At 45.2% G+C, this 18780-nt stretch overlaps 2 protein-coding genes and 1 long non-coding RNA gene across 6 annotated transcripts in view; 1 reads left to right on the forward strand and 2 right to left on the reverse strand.

Annotated features, from left to right (window-relative positions):
- CLK3 (CDC like kinase 3) overlaps nucleotides 1-18780 on the reverse strand; it is a 200346-nt gene that overhangs the window by 147657 nt on the left and 33909 nt on the right. The window lies entirely within an intron of this gene.
- LOC310825216 overlaps nucleotides 1-18780 on the reverse strand; it is a 114957-nt gene that overhangs the window by 50101 nt on the left and 46076 nt on the right. The gene's annotated exons all lie outside the window — the stretch shown is intronic.
- Nucleotides 781-18780, forward strand: part of EDC3 (enhancer of mRNA decapping 3) — a 30722-nt gene continuing 12722 nt past the window's right edge. The window contains exons 1-3 of one of the 4 annotated variants that reach the window (XM_083698351.1): nucleotides 781-1367; nucleotides 3133-3310; nucleotides 6636-6955. In XM_083698351.1, coding sequence (XP_083554477.1) covers nucleotide 1367; nucleotides 3133-3310; nucleotides 6636-6955 — 499 coding nt within the window. In that variant the 5' untranslated portion in view covers nucleotides 781-1366. Of the gene's footprint in view, nucleotides 1942-3132; nucleotides 3311-6635; nucleotides 6956-18780 lie in introns of all 4 variants that reach the window. The other 3 variants (XM_083698352.1, XM_083698353.1, XM_083698354.1) reach the window with 3 other exon arrangements.

Below are 18780 nucleotides of genomic sequence, written 5' to 3' on the forward strand. Positions count from 1 at the left end.
TTTTATTAAATGTATATCTCACACCAAGAAATCTTCCAGTTTATCTAAAACTGTTTTACAAACATATATATAAAAAAACACGCCGATAGAAGATATTTAATCCATAAATGAATGTTTTGCTCAACACTGAAATTCAGGGATCAATGGCACAAACCCCTCTATATAGATTGAAGACGTGCCTCATCTGGTGAGCAGTCCTTTTAAACGTGCTAACAAGGTATTGCACAGGCCGAGACCCACCTTGATCTAAACTACCGTATTTGTAATTCTAAAGGTATGATTCTATACACAAGAAGCTGGTGTAAAACAGGCTGGCATGAATTTACACCAGATCCAAATTCTGTTCAGCAGCAGGTCTACTGCTGGCTCAGCCGGCCAAAGCCTGGCAGAGGAAAACAAGCTTTTAAAATAGTGTTTGAGTTACACCATCCTTTCGGCAGGCAGAACTTCTGCCAGGTCTCAAGACTAGGTTGAACAGACATAAATCCAGCCCAAGTAAAACTCTGCTTTTTCAGGGTTTAGGCCACTTTACGATCATTATCACCTGCATTAATATGAGTTATGTTTACACATAGAATCAGAGTTGGAAGAGACCACAAGGGCCATTGAGTCCAACCCCCTGCCAAGCAGGAAACACCATCAGAGCACTCCTGACATATGGTTGTCAAGCCTCTGCTTAAAGACCTCCAAAGAAGGTCTTTAACACGAAGCAGCTTTTAATTAATTAATTAACTAATTAAACAGTGTATGACGATTATGGAATAATTGAGTGCAAAAAGCCTCAAAGCAGTTTACAAAACAGTAAAATCAAGAAAAAGTCACAACCCTACTTTAAAACATACAAAAGTCAAAAATACCTAAAACAGATTAGAATTACCTCGGTGTACAACGCTGGCATTTTACTTAGAATTGTCCGGATGGATTTCTTATTCCGCTTCTAGTTCCGCGCGAGAACTTTCACGTGATGAAGCGAAGGAACCCCGCCTCCCGCGCTCGCAGGATCCGTGGCGCCGCGGTTAGAGCGCCCGACGGCGACCCGGGAGCCCGGGGTTCGGATCCCGCGCTGGACGAGGCTCACTCGGCGGTGCCCTCGGGGCCAGTGGCCGCCTCGCTCAGCCTAGCCTGCCTCGCAGCGAGGGCTCCTCGGCGGGGAGGGAGAAATTAACGAACGAGAGAGAAGAGCCAGCAGATGCTCCCCCGCGACACGCTCTGCGCATGCCTGAAGGAAAAGCCCCGCGTGCGCAGCGGCGCAGGCGCATTCCTTACGGACGCTGCCTCAGAAGTGCAGCAGCGGACGGAAGTGACGTCAGGACGCCTGGCGCTTCCGGTGTGAAGAAGAAGAAGAAGCTCTGAGGGGGAAAAAGCGAGTGAGTGAGTGGCCGACCGAACCGTCGAGTGGCCTCCCTACCTTCTCGCTTCTAGCCTCTCGCCTCGTTGCCGGGAAAGGCCGAGGGAGGGAAGCCGGGGGGGGGGCGTGGCTCGGGCTCTGCGAGTGGGGGGAGAGGAGCGCCGGGGCCTCTTTCGGGGCCCTTCGGGAGCAACTGACGGGGGTCGCGTGAAGGGGAGGGGCCGCCGTCCCCTGCCCCCTCCCCCCCCGCGCCAGCGGCCCCTGCAAGCCAGCACAGGGGGTTAAAGGGAGTACGTGACGTCACTTCCCCTCCCCCCCCATAGCCCCTGGAGGGATTCATCCTGTCAGTTCTTTCATTTCCTTGTTTGCCCTCAATCTAACGTGGGCGCCGTGGGCGTCCCTGAAGCCTGGCAGCAGTTAGGGAGGCGCGCGAGAAAGCGGAGGGAGGGAGTTCCCTGCCCCGAGGAGCTTACAAAACGAGCGAACTTGGTGACGTTCCCTTTCTTCAGGTTGAGGGTTAGGTGTTTTTTGTTGTCGTTTTTGACCATGTTCATGGTGTTTCAGAGGGAGAGTGATGTAGGCGAAGTGTACAGGTAAGCTCATCCTGCTGTGGAGCTCTGCCCCAAGGAGCTAACATTGAAACAAAAAGTGGTTGGTCCTTTGGCTGCTCCTGGGCGAGAGGGCTATCGCCACAGTGGCCCTGCTCTGACTGCACGTTCAGAGGCAGCAATGCTTCTGAATCCCAATTGGGATGAGGGCTCTTGTGCATGAATGCGGCTTGTGGGTTTCGCACAAGAAGGATCTGGTTGGAGAACAGGTTGCTGAACTAGATGTGTGCCCCCCCCCCCAGTTGGCCTGATCCAGCAGGGCTCTACTTATGTTCTTATAGAAACTGGGAGGGGAAGGTGCCCCTGTGCTCAGGTCCTGCCTGTGGGCCTCCCATTGTGACATTTGGTTGGCCGCTGTAAACACATAATACTGGACGAGATGGGCCTTTGGACTGATCCAGCAAGGCTCTTCAGTCCAATCAAGTCAAAGGATTCGTAACAATAGTAATCATTATTGATAGCAGGGTATGATGTTAAAACAGCTTAATAATAATTATTATTTCCCCAGCTACTCTAGGCAGCTTGCAGCACATAAAAAATTGTAAAACATCAGACATTAAAAAAAATCCTGATACAGGGCTTAAAAGTGTTTCAGAGCAGGAATGACTTGACCGTTTGGCCCTGAAGCTAAAAAAAAGGAGCCCCTTGAGTTTTCAGCCACAAGCCTGGCCTCTGCAACTGAAAAACCCTTGTCCTCTGTCCCAGCCAGCCACACTTCTGAAGGTAACAGGACAAAGAGCAAGACCTCTGATCATTAATGACCAGCAAACTCATGTGGGAGAAGATGATCTTGCTAATAACCTGATTCCAAACCACTTACAGGTTTACAGATAGTCACCAGAGTCTGGAAACTAGCTGGAACCAGCATAGATCACATAAGATGCCTGACGAACTGAATATAAGATGCCTGGCGAACTGAATAAAATGTGAAGGAGGAAAAAAATAATTCTAACTTTTATTTTTAACTTGACTAGTTGGTAGTGTATCCATTCTGGTTGCTCAATTTACATATATTGTATTCATTCATTGTAGTGATATTTAATGTTCTAAAGTACTGAGAAAGTACAAAGGAGTGATAACCAAGCCTTGGAGTGGTGGTCAGTGTTATGATGCAAGGGAAAAAAATCAGACTACAACAGCAAACTTTATCCCATCTTTTTCACTTTCATTTTGCAGTGATCAGGGAAAATATGGCTGCAGATTGGCTTGGAAGCATTGTCTCAATCAACTGTGGAGAGAGCCTGGGAGTCTATCAGGGAAGAGTGTCTGCTGTGGATCAGGTCAGCCAGACCATCTCCTTAAAGCGGCCTTTCCATAATGGTGTTAAATGTTTGGTACCAGAGGTCACCTTCAGGTAAATGGCCCATCTGTCTGCTTTTTCTAGACTCTGACCATTTAAGTGTTTGAGACCAACCATGAAAAACTGCCATGAGCTGGTGGGGGAGGGGGGCAATGCTGATATGTTGTTCACAACCACATTTTCTTATTCCCATGATTCTGGCTGATGATGCCAAATCAGTACATAAACCAGGAGCTGAGGTGCTCTCAACCTCCAGGCCAGATTAGGCTCATCGCTGCCATGGTGCAGTTTCTCCACTGTATCTGCAATACCTCTGCCTTGCTGTCTTTTCTGTCTGTCTGTCTGCCTCCCTTTCATATTCTCCACATTGCAATCCAGCTGTCACAAGAAGAAAATGAGAGGGAGAGAGACCTGGAGCCTGGCAGGTGGGTCACACGCATGTAGGTCAGAAACCCAACCATGGAGCACAGTATCATTGGAAAAACCCTTTTAAATGCTGTTGTCCATGCTCTGGCCCCAAGTCCATATGTTTCCTGCCTGGCTATCAGTCTCTCTCATTCTCTTTTCAACAGCTGGATTGTAAGTTGGGTGGGGGAAGAAACAACAACTTCTGATGCCTCTATAAACAGTGAAGACTTGCAGGGATTGTAGGGAATGATATGGAACCAGGAGGATTGTTACCAGCCCCTTTCATATGAATGGATGTAAGAGAGAATGAATGGATTATGTAGCAGCGGATGGGTGAAGTAAGTAACAGGGAAGGATTGTCTAAGACACTGCCCACTTTGGCTTCAGCCCTGCCCACCACTGTCATGCAGCCCCCGAAAGATAATCCCCAAGGAGCTTTGCTCATACTCCAATGTAAAAAACATTTCTTTTTATTGGAACTTTTTTTAAAAAAAAGTGGATACATATCACATTTGAAAAACTGGAGCCATCTCTTAAAAGATCTTGATATACTGGCTGGTAACTGGCTAGACAGTTAAAAACAAATCTTGGTGATGATACTTGCATGCCTTCTTGTTCATAGTAGCTGTTTTTCCCCTTTTTAGCAAACTCTTTTAAAAAATCCACCCCAAACATACTGAATTTCCTTCGCACTAACAAGTGTGATGGTTGGGGGGTGCAAAGATGTTCAATGAGCCAGATGCTTCTGGCTGATTCCTTGGATACTGGTATCTACAGTTCCTCCTGGCAGCCCCTGTGCTTGGTAGAGATCTTGAAGTGAATTTTACCTCTCTTTCGTAACACTATGAATGTCACCCAATGCAGCTGAATGTTGGAAGATTCCAACTCTACAATTTTATAAGTCTTTTCTTAAATTGTGGCATCCAGAGCTGGACACAGGACTCCAGGTGTGGTCTGACCAACGCGGAACGGAGCGGGACTGTTACAGTGGTACCTCTAGATATGAACAGGATTCGTTCCGGAGCCCCGTTTGCATCTAGAATTAAACGTAACTAGCGACGGCGCGTCTGTGCACAGGCGCGTCGCTTTTCACCGCTTCTGCGCATGCGCATTACATCATTTTGAGCGTCTGCACATGCGCAAGCAGTGAAACCCGGAAATAACGCGCTCCATTACTTCCGGGTTGCCGAGGAACGCAACTCGAACGCGCTCAACTCGAAGCGTATTCAACCCGAGGTATGACTGTACTTCCCTTTTTTGCTGCTGCATCACACTGTTGTCTCATGTTTAGCTTCTGATCTACGAAGGCCCCTAGATGTTTTTCACATGTACTACCAGCAAGCCAAGTGTCGTCCTATCTTATATTTCTGCAGCGGGTTCTGCCTGCTTAAGTATAGAGACTGACATTTGTCCCTATTGAAATTCATTTTGTTAGTTTTTGCCCAGTTCTCCCATCTTTTAAGGTCGTATTGAATCCGGATCCTGTCTTCTCCGGCATTAGCAACTCCTTCCAGTTTGGTGTCATCTGCAAATTGGTTGAGCAACCTCCTTCCTTCATCTAAGTTATTTATAAAGACATTTAACAACATTGGGCTCAGAACAGAATTTGTATTGTATACAGTGGTACCTCGGGTTACAGACGCTTCAGGTTACAGACTCCGCCAACTCAGAAATAGTACCTCGGGTTAATGACTTTGCTTCAAGATGAGAACAGAAATCGCACAATGGTGGCACATCTAATAAATGTTAAATTTACAAAAGGCCACAATAACAAGTGTTCCGTAGTGAAATGAAATTTTTGTACCAAGAAGCAAAATTCTGTGGCAAGGTTTCTAAACTATTGTCATTAGAATGCTACAACTTGCTTAGCATTTAGACAGTTATGTCTGCATTGCCTGCATCTTGATTTTTTTTACCCCTATCTTTGCACTCCTAAGGACTGCAAACTTAGTAATATTAGAGAAAAGGAAAAAAGAAAGCTAATATACTGTGAATGATGAATTGGTTTCCCAGTACCAAGTACCTGTGCTGAGTGCCAGCACGAAATTCACACAACCCTTGTAATGCTCCACCATCAATAATACCGAGCTGAAGATACCAGTGTGATAGTCTGAAAGCTGAATTTTTAGACTGAAATGGAAGAAGTTGTTATACTTTTCGTTATTTTCCTCCACCCACTTGGATTTCTTCCTAATGTTTCATTTTTTTACTTCAGATCTAATGAATGTGTCTAAAATTTCAGCTATGAAACTTCTATGATGATAGGCAATATCCCACTGAATGCTAGTCATGGGTAGAAACAACCAGCTCAGTTATTGCCTTCACACCTTGTTTCTGAGCTTCTCATGAGCCTCCTGTTCATCTCTGTGGGAAATGCGTGCTAGGCTGGATGGGCCTTTGGCTAGCAGGGCTCTTCTTGTATACTCTTTCTCCTTCCCTTCCTTCTTGTCCCCAAATATTAGAGTAGTTCTACCAGGGGGGATTGACTGTATGGTATGATGTATTGATGTGCATAAAAAAATTGCTAATAATTTTTCAGCATTTATAATATAACTGATGGCTTGATGAAGCCTGCTTATGTTTCATGATGTGATCAATTTGGAAAAACTGGCTCTTTTCTCATAACTGCTTAGCATATGCCAATTCCTGAAAATTTGATGGTACTTAGTTTTTTGCGGTTATTGCCTCTTGTGTAACTGAAGTATCTGTTGTTACTGGCACCGCTTCTAACACAGTTTTACACCTGCTAAACTTGTCAGCTAGCTGGTGCAATAGATCAGGGCTGGAGAAGCTGTCCAAGATGTTGTTGGACCCTTATCTCCCATCAGTGCTGGTTAACATGGCTGTAGGTCTGGAATGATGGGAATTGGAGTATCCTGGTATCTGGAGGATCACAGCTTCCCTATGCCTGATGTAGAGGTTGGCACTATTGCAAAATCACACCTTGTTTGGGCCTCTTCCTTTCGTTTAGGGCAGGTGACATTACTGAACTGAAGATCCTGGAGATCCCAAGCCCTGGTGATAATGGGCAATGTGGAGACTTTCAGCACACTGACCTTTGTATTCCTGGCATTGGATGTCCAGGGGGTACCAGCCAGAATGGCCCAGGCAAATTGCTGAAGAAACCTGGTGCTTCTTGTAGTGCCCCACAGAATATCCCCAAGCGAACAGACGTTAAAAACCAGGAGGTTGCCATTTCTCCACAGCAGCAGCAATGCTCCAAGAGCTATATGGACCGGCACATGGAGTCCTTGAACCAATCCAAAGGCTTTCGCCGGAGGCACAACTCATGTGAGTACATTGGTCACATAATACTCTTTTTTCTCTTGGTCCTGAGCATGCATTGTTACTGCCATTCTTGTACCCATTTCCCTATCTGGGAGCTGAAATGGGGCCTGTAAGCTGGAAGTACATTTAGAAATCAGGGTATGAAGTTTTGTTGCTTAAACTGTTTTTAATGCTGAACCTTAAATTGTTTAGTTTTATTTTATTTTATTTTAATTGGTTAGGTTTATATACCGCCCTTCATCAAAAGTTCTCAGGGTGATTTGCAAGATATAAATGCAAGATAAAAGCACAAATATTTAAACCAGAAGCAACAAAACAATGACCCCCCCCAAGCACATTTAAAATGTGTTGTTGTAATCTGCCTGGGGGGTTTCTGAAGAGCATATACTAAATTTAAAACAGTATAGAAATATATACAGATGCTCAAAAAGTGGGCTCTAGCATTGGCTTACGGGTAATCTACTTTTACCTGCCAATGTTTGGGGAGGGTTACAGAGCTTCCTTTCAGAGTAGCGTACTGACAGCTTCCAAAATCAGTGGTAACTCTTGTGCTCCCATTTCCTCTTTCTGGAATGGCATGAGTTTGATATAATGGAGCACGCCAGCAAGGGAAGGGAGCCCCTTGCTGGCAAGACATGTTTTGACTTAACCTGCCAGATTCCAAAGATGTGTGCAGCTGTCCTGAAGCTGGGCATGTTAGCAAGGAAACAGGACCTCATCATGCTCATGCCCACCAGTCCCTCTTTTTTGTCTAGCCTTCCATCAGAAGAAGACTTGGGATTGCAGCACTCAGATAAGAAAAGGGAGCCTTCCCTTTGCTAGTGCACTCCAGCGGTCAGTCTGCCCACCTGCCTTCCAAAGGTGACTGAGCAGCTGTACCAAGACTCATTTAAAACATAATGTCTGTCATTCTCTTTTGTGTCATGTCCCACCCCCAACATAAAACCCCCCACCCTGTTTCAAGTGCCGAGAGAAGGATTTAACAGCTGTGGGATGGAATAAGAGAAGGCAGTTCTGTGATAGGTTTGCCCATTCTGGCTGTAATGAAATGCCATTTGTGAAGCTAGGCCTGTTTTCTTTGCAGATGTCCTAGGACTCGTCCTGACATACTTGATGAGGCTTTTATGATGTCATCAACTTGACCATAAAGGCTCATTAACATTTGCCTTGTGGGCAAATAGTCATGCTCATAGTATTCCTGCTCGCAGGAGTGTTTGGTCTGCAGTGGCTTAAGTGAGAAATGCCAGGTATCAGCTATTCATGTTTCATGCTCCTATAAATGGCCGTGTAATAGGTGACCGTAATGCCTTCAGAGCAATGGCTTTCAGTACTTTAGTAACTATCTTTTTGTTAATCCTTCACTTTGAAACTGCTCTTCCCTTTAACTTGAATCTTACTTCTAGTCAATGCTTGAATGTTCCTTAACTGCAGCCAGCCACTGCAGATTATAACCACCAATGTGTGCCTGTACCTACTTCTGCAGATGCGCCGAGCTGTGAAAACCAAATCTTGCTTCTTTAGTTTAAACTTGTTTGTCCCAGTCTTTCTAACTTGAAACACTTGCTTACTCTAGTTTCCTAATAAGTTCTATAAAACCGAGTTTGAAGGGAAGAAAATCTGGATCCCTTTATATGTTCTCTAAAAACCTCCCATCCATAGTTACTGTCAGCCAAATCAGAAAGGAAAGTTTAACTTAACATTAAGTTTAGTTTAGCAAGATTACCTAGTGAGTGGGAGTGCAAATGCTTCACTGACAGTTTCCCTGTGTTCTGCCATTGCTGCAACTTAACCACTTGTGGTAAAAAAACCTTTTGATCAAAGAGAACTCAGGAATGACTCTCATATTGAGCACCAAAGAAATGTGTTTATTCATGTTAGGGCTGTAACATGGCTGCCTTGAGGTGGTGCAAACATTAAGCCTAAACCATAACCTTGTAAATTAGTTTGCTCTAAGGACAGGTGAGGGGCAGTTAGGACAATGCAGGAAGGGACATACAGTGGTGCCCCGCAAGACGAAAGGGTTTTCCGTTTTGGAGGCGCTTCGCAAAACGAATTTCCCTATGGGCTTGCTTCGCAAGACGAAATGTCTTGCGAGTTCCTGCGGGTTTTTCCCCCCTTTCCCCCCCTTTTCCTAAGCCGCTAAGCTGCTTATCAGCTGATCCGCTGATAAGCCGCTTATCAGCTGATCCGCTAAAAGCCGCTAAACCGCTAATAGCCCTAATCCGCTAAGCTGTCAATGGGCTTGCTTCTCAAGATGAAAAAAACGCTATACGAAGAGCCTCACAGAACGGATTAATTTCGTCTTGCTAAGCACCACTGTAATTCACAGGGAGAATGTGTGCCTTAACCGCAAAGAATAAACAGATTTATTCCTTGGCATCTTTAGATAAAAGGATCTTTGGTAATAAGACAGCTATCTAAGACCCCATAAAGCTGTTGCCAGTTAGAACAGCAGACACTGCACTAGGTGGAACAGTGACCTGGCTAATCTATGACAGCTTCTTATACTTATTCACTTCTCTTTGGTCCTGTGGTGAAAATAAGCAGTGTTTCTAGATCATCTCCTTTTTGAATCAAATCTTGCTTCTTTAGTTTAAACTTGTTTGTCCCAGTCTTTCTAACTTGAAACACTTGCTTACTCTAGTTTCCTAATAAGCTCTATAAAACTGAGTTTGAAGGGAAGAAAATCTGGATCCCTTTATATGTTCTCTAAAAACCTCCCAGTCAGTGTTGGATGGATGGATCCTGTCTAGTGTCCCGACTATATTGCCCCGTCAGGGTTGTCTAGCTTTCAAGGGAGAAAAACATTTAACAGGTTGTGGAGAGCACAAGCTATGCAAATATCCAAAGACTGGTTCAGCTGTTTTATTTGCCACCTGTGCCTGCACTGTGCATCCTCGTTCTAGGTTAGAATCTTGGGCATGAGGTTAAATAGACTAGAAGATGCTGGCTGTGAAAACCCAAGGAAGGTGATGGTGCAGTGTGGCTGAGTGTTATTATTGTTGGAGGTGGTGCCCTGCACTGAGTGAGCAGCTGTTGACCTTTAGATGCCCTGTAGCGTGCATGCTGAAGGCAGGGGCAAAGTTACCTCTTTATAATGCTTGTGCAAAAGGAATCAATAAATAATAGCATCGGGGTTACACAACAATGAGTTGCGTGCAGGGCTGGTACTGCCTGCTTCAGACTGGGGTTGGCAGGGCAGCCTTGGAAAGGGTTTTGCAGGAAGGCAGACGGCTTGCCAGAGGCTTCATGTGCTCGGTTTGTTGGCTGTAATGACTGAATCTGTCTGGGAGCCCTTGTTTACCTTTTCCAAGGGAGGGACTCCTTGGCTGCTGGCAGGTGGCCAAGCTGAATTCTCAGCTGTGCAACATCTGACATTACAACCAACTGTTTTAGAGGTAAGCTAGTCCATAGAGGAAATGCAAATGGCCCACTGAAGGCAAGCCCCTGTAAAGTCTGCTTATCAGCCCATCTACTGTTTTGACTGTGTTTAGCTTGGCTTAGAGGTTTTCTGTTGTCCCAGCATTTTGGCTGACTGCATTGTGCTGTGTGGAAGAGGCACAGCTTTACCCACTCTTAGTGGTAGGCCTGCTGAGCATGTGCACTTGGAGTAGTGTAACATAGTCCTGAGTGGTGTAGGAAGGTTGTAAGAGCAGCCGTTCCTTTTTCTGCCCACTGGATATAATAGTATTGGTAGGGCAGTTAATTGGTAGCTACTCACAGTGGATCCCTTGGTTTTGTGGCATAGCTTCCAGTTGTGAAAAGAGCATGCATCCTGTTTGTTAGGTTACTCACTCCAATTGCTTTTCCTCATGTAGACCCAAAAGCTTCATGCAACCACCATCCCTGTCTACCTGTGTCAAAAATATAAGCCCTTTCAGAGCTTGACTGGTCCTTCAGGGACATAACAACATATTTATGGTGGCCAAGTTATGCAAGTGATGTCACTTTTGGTTGCAGCTGTCAGCAAGTTTTCAGAACTTGTTGTCAGGAGGGTAGGTGACATGGCTGACCTCCACAATCACTGTGTATTTAACTCTGGTGGAGCTGGAGCTTGGCCTTCATTCAGGATGTCTCATGGGAGCCCATAGAGAGTGTTCTGACTATTGTTTTTCCTCCTTTTGTGGCTTGTTTTGTTCTGTCAGCAATTCGACTCCTGGCAGGCTGTCCACCCATCCCCTTTGGAATTAGCCACAGTGGGTGTTTTTATGTCCTTGTTTTTTGAGGGGGTGACGGAGCTGTGAAGTAGAACACAGTTTATTTGCAGATGAGTCTGGAAATATCTAAACACTCAGTTTGGAGGTGGCAGCAGCAGAGTATACAGGCAGCTCCCCATTTACAGAGGTGTTAAGTTCCGAGGCACCGCATGCGTCTGAAATAATGTATTGAAACCCATTGAAAACGCCTGCAAACGTCCCACCCTGCTCTTTTAGTGATGTTTCAGTGTCGTCTTTATGATGTTTCTGGGTCACCTCTGGGTTCAGTGTGATGCATGTATACAGGCCTAGGCAAACTCAGCCCTCTAGATGTTTTGGGACTACAACTCCCATCATCCCTAGCTAACAGGACCAGTGGTCAGAGATGATGGGAGTTGTAGTCCCAAAACATCTGGAGGGCCGAGTTTGCCTATGCCTGCACGTATACATAGTTGCACACATTTTGAATGCACGTAAACAGGGGGGCTGCATGATTGAGCTGACCTCTTTCTATCAGGTGCCTCCATGGGTGACTGTGCTTTGCTTTTCTGAACTCATGCTGTTGGATGAGGTAAGGGTGGAAATTTAGGGGTTGGAGAGACCAGGCAAGATCTTCCTGGAAAACAAGTGTCAGACCGTTTCCTAGATGTCCATAACTTTTGGTTGGCCTTGGTAGCCAAGCCAAAACTTGAGTTTGCTAAGAGCTTTCCCTGTCCCATTCCCCCATGTGAAGTTAGGGATAACCCCCCGCTCTTTTCCCATTTGAAAGTTGGTGCTAGAAAGAGTGGCAGTGGGCTTCTTGGTTTAGCTGTGTGCCATCCATGTGCTCTAAATGTCTCTGGCAGTGACTCCCAGAGAGCCACTGGGAGAGCGAGACAATACAGAGCAACTGGGCAAGATCAACAGTTTTTCATTGATAATGTTTGAGTCATTGAGGCAGAGTGAACTATGTTCTGAAAGAAACAAGAATAGGCTGGTCAGACAGACAAGTCTCATGCAGTGTTAGAAACTCTGATATAAAAGCTAGGCGTCAAATAGCATCCTAAACCTAGGTTACGGTCCCCAGGAGGTTAGACTAGATCAGTGTTTCCCAACCTTTTTTGGGCAAAGGCACACTTGATTGATGAAAAAAATCTCGAGGCACACCACCATTACAGCCCCGTGACGTCAGCGCGCAGCGTCACGCCGGGAGGGACGCACGAAAGTGTAAGTTTCAATTTTTTCCCCTCCCCCTTGCCGGGGAACCTCCAAGCTTTGGGGGTGGGGGGGGAGGAGGCAGCAAAGCGAGGGACTGAGGGACTCCTCCAACTCCTCCTCCTGCTCGTCCACGGCTGGGTAGAGCCGCTTGAGGCGCCGCTTGAGCTCCTTCTCCTGCTCGTTCAGGGCCGGGTCGCCGCCGTGAGCGGAGGCGGCGTGGGGGACCCCGCAGGTCAGGGCGAGTCGGCTCGTCTGCTGCCACGACAGGAGCAGGGCGGGCGGCGAGGGGGTGGCTGGGTGGGGAAGATCCCCCTCGGATCTGCTCCCTCTCAGGCTCGGTCGGCGCTGTCACGAAGCTAGACGAGGCTGGAAGGCGCCGCTCTCCTCCTCCCTCCGCAGCAAGCGTGGCCTGGCGCGAATCAAATCGCCGCTCCTGTCCCGTGCGCTCAGGTGGGCAGCTCCAAAGGGGCGCCCCCGTGCGCCGGCTTGGGGTGGCTGCCCAAGCGCCTTCTCTCTCTCGCCTCCTTCCACAAGTTCGGGGTCAGCCTCCCGCTCCTCCTCCGCTTCCTCCTGACAGCCGCCGGGGTCTTTGGTCGCCGCAGCCTCCCGTCCAAGAAGCACCTTCGCCCAGGCAAGGACGCGCGCGGAGCTGGCGAGCGCCGAGGGGTGGGGCTCTCGCGCCCGCCTCCCGAACCAGGAGGGCCGGGTCGCCGCCGTGAAGGAAGGGCGCCGGGGCGCTGCTGCTGCCGCCGCCGCTCCCAGCAGGCATGGGCCCAGCTGAGGCGGCGGCGGCTGTTGTGGTGGTGGCAGCGATAGCGGGCGGAGGAGGGGGCGGCGGTGGGGCCAAGGTGGCCGGCGGCGGGGGGGAGGCGGCGGCGGGTGGAGCAGGAGGGCGGCCGAGGCCGGTGAGGGAGTAGGGTTGCCCGGGGCTTGAGGAGCCGTCGCCGGGAGTTGCTGCTGCTGTTGTTGCTGCTGCTGCCCGGACATGCCGGCCTCCTCCTCGTCCGCTGTCTCGCGCTCCTCCCTTTTGCGCGCGCTGCCCCGCCGCCGCCCCATTGGCCGGGTCCTGTCAGCTGATCCTGTGTTATTTCCTGTGTGTGTGTGTGAAGGGAGAATGGAGAGAGAAACCTCGGCACCACCACCGCGGAGCCGCCCCCGGCTCGACGCGGATCCTCGCCGCCGCCGCCCCGCCTCTCACCGCCCGACTCGCGGCACACCAGGCAAGGTCTCGCGGCACACTAGTGTGCCGCGGAACACCGGTTGGGAAACACTGGACTAGATGATCCTCGGGACCCTTCCAGTGCTACAATTCTATGATTTTGTGATGCCAACTACATTGCCCGACTGTAGTTTGCTCTTACAACAATTCACATGTCCATTGTATGCAAGGAGAAACACACACAGTGGAAATGGAAATGGTGTAAGCTATAGACTAAGGCAGAGGTTTTTAAAATGTTGTCTGAGTTCCATTAGGGTGTCCTTTGGAAAGGTTGCAGAACAGTCAAATATCTCTGCACTCAGCCCTGCACTTACTTTCCTTGATGTGATGATAGAGGACTGAATTGTCAAAAGCTTAACAAGGCTCTAGCCCAGGCCTCATAATTCAGTGCTGGTTTTTTTTTTTTTGTACATAATTTTTATTGGTTTACAAAATCAAAATACAAACAAACATAACGATTCTCTACATATTCTATAAGAAGATGACTTCCTTCAGTCTTACCACGAATTGTCCATACTACTAATAAACATTATTTCTGCGTTTCTTTGTTTGTAATGCCATAAGTCATTTCCATTTGTACATTTCCTTTTGGACATTACCCTTTACCTCTTACAGAGCATCTTTGAAACCCACCAGAGTTATCTGATCATCAATTAGATTTTCCAGATATTTTGTGAAACTTTCCCAGTCTTTGACAAACCTCTGATCCTTTATGTATCTGATTTTTCCTGTCAACCTGTCCATCTCCGCATATTCTAATAATTTCGATCGCCAATCCTCCAATGACGGTATACCCTCTAATTTCCAATTTTTGGCTATTAAGACCCTTGCTGCTGTTGTTGCATATTGGAATAGCTTATGATCTTTCTTCTTGATCTCCCTTCCCACCAGACCCAGCAGGAACGCCTCCGGTCTTTTAACAAAGGTATATTTTAACATTTTCTTCATTTCATTGTATATACTCTCCCAAAACCCTTTAACCTTTTGGCATTCCCACCACATATGGTAGAAAGTTCCCTCCTTTTCCCTGCACTTCCAACATTTATTACTAGATCCGTACATTCTTGCTAGTTTTGCAGGGGTCAGATACCAGCGATAGAACATTTTCATTAGGTTCTCTTTTAATAACACACAGGCCGTGAATTTAAGGTGTTGGTTCCAGAGTTTTTCCCACTCTTCGAAATAGATATTGCGACCCAGATCTCTAGCCCAATGTATCATTACTGCCTTAACTTCCTCGTCAACTAGGTTCCAATCCAATAATTGTTTATACATTTTGGACAGAGTTTTTGTATTATTTTCCAAAATCTCGTTTTGAAATCTAGAACTCTTGTCAGCATAACCTTTATCTTTAACATCTTTCCTAAACATTCCGTTTATCTGATGGTAATGCAGCCAGTCATACACTTGGGACTTAACCTGGTCGTACGGCCTCATTTTCCACTTTCCTTCCTCCTTCATTAATAGTTGTTCGTAAGTTACCCATTTGGCTCTCCTATCGCTCTTTTTAACCGCCATAGCTTCTAGTGGTGACAGCCATTGTGGCGTTTTAGGTTCCAAAACATCTCTGTACCTTTCCCACACTTCCATTAGAGGGCCCCTGAAGATGTGATTTCCAAATTCTTTGTGCACTTTCTTCCTCTCATGCCACAAGTATGCGTGCCACCCGAATCGATTATCGTGGCCTTCTAAGTCTAGCACTTCCGCCTCTTCTAGTTTTATCCATGTTTTGACCCAGCACAGGCATGATGCCTCAAAATATAATTTCAGGTCTGGCAGGGCGAAGCCTCCTCTTTCTTTAATATCCGTTAATAGTTTAAATTTTATTCTCGGCTTCCTTCCCTGCCAGATAAATTTGGAAATCTCCCTGTGCCAGGTTTTGAATATTTTTGTGCCTTTGATCACCGGGATGTTTTGAAAATAAAATAGTATTGTTGGAAGTACCGACATTTTAATTGTGGCTATTCTACCCCAGAATGACAGTTTAAGTCTGCCCCACGTTTCTATATCTTTTTTGACTCTTTTCCACGTTGTTTCATAGTTGTTTTTAAATAAATCTATGTTCTTAGACGTTACCCATATGCCCAGATATTTCACTTTTTTGGTTACTTCTATTTCTGTTTCTCTTTGTAGTTCCTCGATTTTATCTGCCGACATATTTTTAGTTATTATTTTTGTTTTCCTTTTATTTAATTTAAAGCCCGTTACTTCCCCATATTGATCAAATTCTGCCAATACCTCTTTTATTGAGTCGAGTGGATCTTCCATTGTTACAACCAGGTCGTCTGCGAAAGCCTTGGTCTTATATTCGTGTTGACCGACCCTGATTCCTTTGATTTCTTTATTATCTCTAATGGAATTAAGTAGAACCTCTAGTATCATTATAAATAATAATGGGGACAACGGGCATCCTTGTCTTGTTCCTTTGGTTACTATTATTTCGGTCGACTCCACATTATTTATTATTAATCTTGCTCTTTGTTCGGTATAAATTGCTTTTATCCCATTGTAAAATTCAGTACCTACTTCCATATATTCCAGTTGTTTCAGCAGGAATTCCCAGTTTACATTGTCGAACGCTTTTTCAGCGTCCACAAATAACAATAAACCTTCTTTGTCGCATCTTTCTGTTAAGTATTCTATAATATTGATAACATTCCTTATGTTATCTTTCATTTGCCTTCTTGGCAGAAAGCCGGCTTGGTCTTTATGAATACTTTCTACCAATACAGTTTTTAGTCTCCTTGCCAGGACTCCTGTAAAAATCTTATAATCTATGTTTAACAGGGAGATCGGTCTATAATTTTTAATTTGTTCTAGGTCTGAATCTTGTTTGGGGATTAGTGTAATCAATGCCTCCTTCCACGTCTCTGGTATTTCTCTTTCCTTAAGAATGTTGTTCATCACTTCTTGTAGTGGATTCACCAATACCGATTCCAACTCTTTATAGTATCTACTGGTTAACCCATCTGGGCCTGGGGCTTTCCCATTTTTTAGGTCTGTTATTATTGCTTTAATTTCTTCTGTCTCGATTGGGGCGTTTAACTCTTCTTTTGCAGCTGTAGTAATTTTGTTAATATTTTTGGATTTTAGATATCTCTCTATTTTTCTCGTCATATTTTTTCCTGTATTTTTAAAGAGTCCTCCATAGAAGTCCGTAAAGGCTCTCCTTATTTCTTTTGGCTTGTTTATCTCTACTCCTTCCACCACTATCTTATTTATTATACTCTGTTCTTTCCTTTTTTTCAGTTGCCACGCTAAAAGCTTCCCTGGTTTGTTGGCATATTCAAAATTCCTCTGTCTCAATCTTTTAACCTTCCATTCTATCTCTCTATTTATCAGCATTGCGTATTGGGCTTGTAGTACCTTGATATTTTCTTTTATTTTCTTATTTTTTGGGTTTTGACTTAATTTCTGTTCATTCTCCATTATTTGTTGTGCGATTTCTTTTTTTCCTTTTCCCCTCTTTTTATTTTTAATTACGCTCTGTTGGATAAAGAAACCCCGCATCACCGCCTTGCCTGCATCCCAGACCACCCTTGGCTTTGTACCTTTGCCTAAATTGTCCTCAAAATATTCTTTTAGTCTATTTTGGGCCTTTTCTACTATCTCTTGGTCATCCAACAGATAGTCCTTTAACTTCCATCTATTTAATCTACTTTCTTGCCCTTTCAATTCCATTTTTACTGGGTTGTGGTCTGAGATTGTTCTGGCCTTGATCTCTACCTTTTTCGATCTTAAAACTAATTCTTTCGAAATCCAAATCTGATCCAGTCTTGATAGTGACTCGTTGGGTTCTGAATGGAAGGTGTATTGTTTTTCCAGGGGGTATTTATATCTCCAAATATCCACTAAGTTACAGTTTTGGACCAGGGAAAAGAAAGTTCTGGGTAACTTCCCTTCTTTACCTTTGGTATTCCTTTGTCTGTCTGACTCTAACGACACCACACCGTTCATGTCTCCCAACAATATAATTTTCTGGTCTGCGTAGTCAGATAACTTTTCTTCAAGTCTCCCGTAAAACTCTGATTTATTGTCATTGGGGGCATATATTCCCACTATTATTATCTTTTCTCCCTGCCAGTTAATTTGGACTGCTGATATCCTTCCTTCTTCGTCTTTGAATAATTGTTTCGCTTCAATTTGTTTATTAATGTAAATAACTACCCCCCTCTTTTTACTCTGATCTGAGGATATAAATTCATTTCCTAATCTATGATTGATCAAAATTCTTTTGTGCTTCCTCGCTATATGCGTCTCTTGGAGACAAATAACATCTAGGCCTTCCTTCTTCAGAATATACTCAATTTTATTCCTCTTTCCCTTATCGTTCATCCCATTAACATTCCAACTGTAAACCTTTAACACCATTTTGATTTAATTGAGAGAGAGGAAGAGGAGTGGCTGTTGTTTCTTTTTTAGATTTCTTCTTCCGTCACTCCCTCCTCTCCCTCCTCCCCTCCCGAATTCCTCCCTCCTCCCTCCAGGTCCCCCCCGGTTCCCCCCTCCCCTCCCCCACCCCCTCTCCTTTGCGGTTTCAGTTCTTTATATTTCCTCAAAAACTTGTCTGTTTCTTCTGGATTTGACAATTTTTGTCTCTTGCTTCTATATGTAAAGGAGATGCCTTCGGGAAACTCCCACTTAAACTCAATGTTATTCCTTTTGAGTATCTGTACCAATTCTCTATAGGTATCCCTACGTTTTAGGAGCCTAACTGGGATGTCTTTAAAAATCACAATGGTATTCCCTTCAATGTTTAACCTTTTCTCTCTGTTTTTTTGGAGAACCCTATTTCTTATTTCTCTATCCTTAAACACAACTAGGCAGTCTCCTACGATTCTTTTATTCTTTGGTGTCTTAGTTTTTAATCTGAAAGCCGATTGCACTGCCTTTTCAACCTCTTCTGTTGGTGCTTCCAGCCAGGGAGCTAATTCTATTATTAGTTTCTCTTTTATATTTTCTCCCGGGGCTTCGGGTATCCCTCTCATCCTAAGATTAGACTCCCTCTGTCTTAGTTCATTCATGGCAATCCAGTCTTTCATATCCTCTTGGCTTTTGTTCAAATCCAGAATCTCAGCTCTGATCTTTTCCTCCTCGCGCCTTACATCTCTCACTTCTGCTTTTGTCTTTTTCAAACCTTCCTCCACTGTCTGTGTCCTCCTGAATACCTCTTTCAGTTGACTCTTCAATTCACTAACTGTTTCGTCTAGCTTCTT

The sequence above is a fragment of the Podarcis gaigeae genome (genome assembly GCF_964106915.1).
Source record: "Podarcis gaigeae genome assembly, chromosome: 9".
Taxonomy (NCBI): domain Eukaryota; kingdom Metazoa; phylum Chordata; class Lepidosauria; order Squamata; family Lacertidae; genus Podarcis; species Podarcis gaigeae.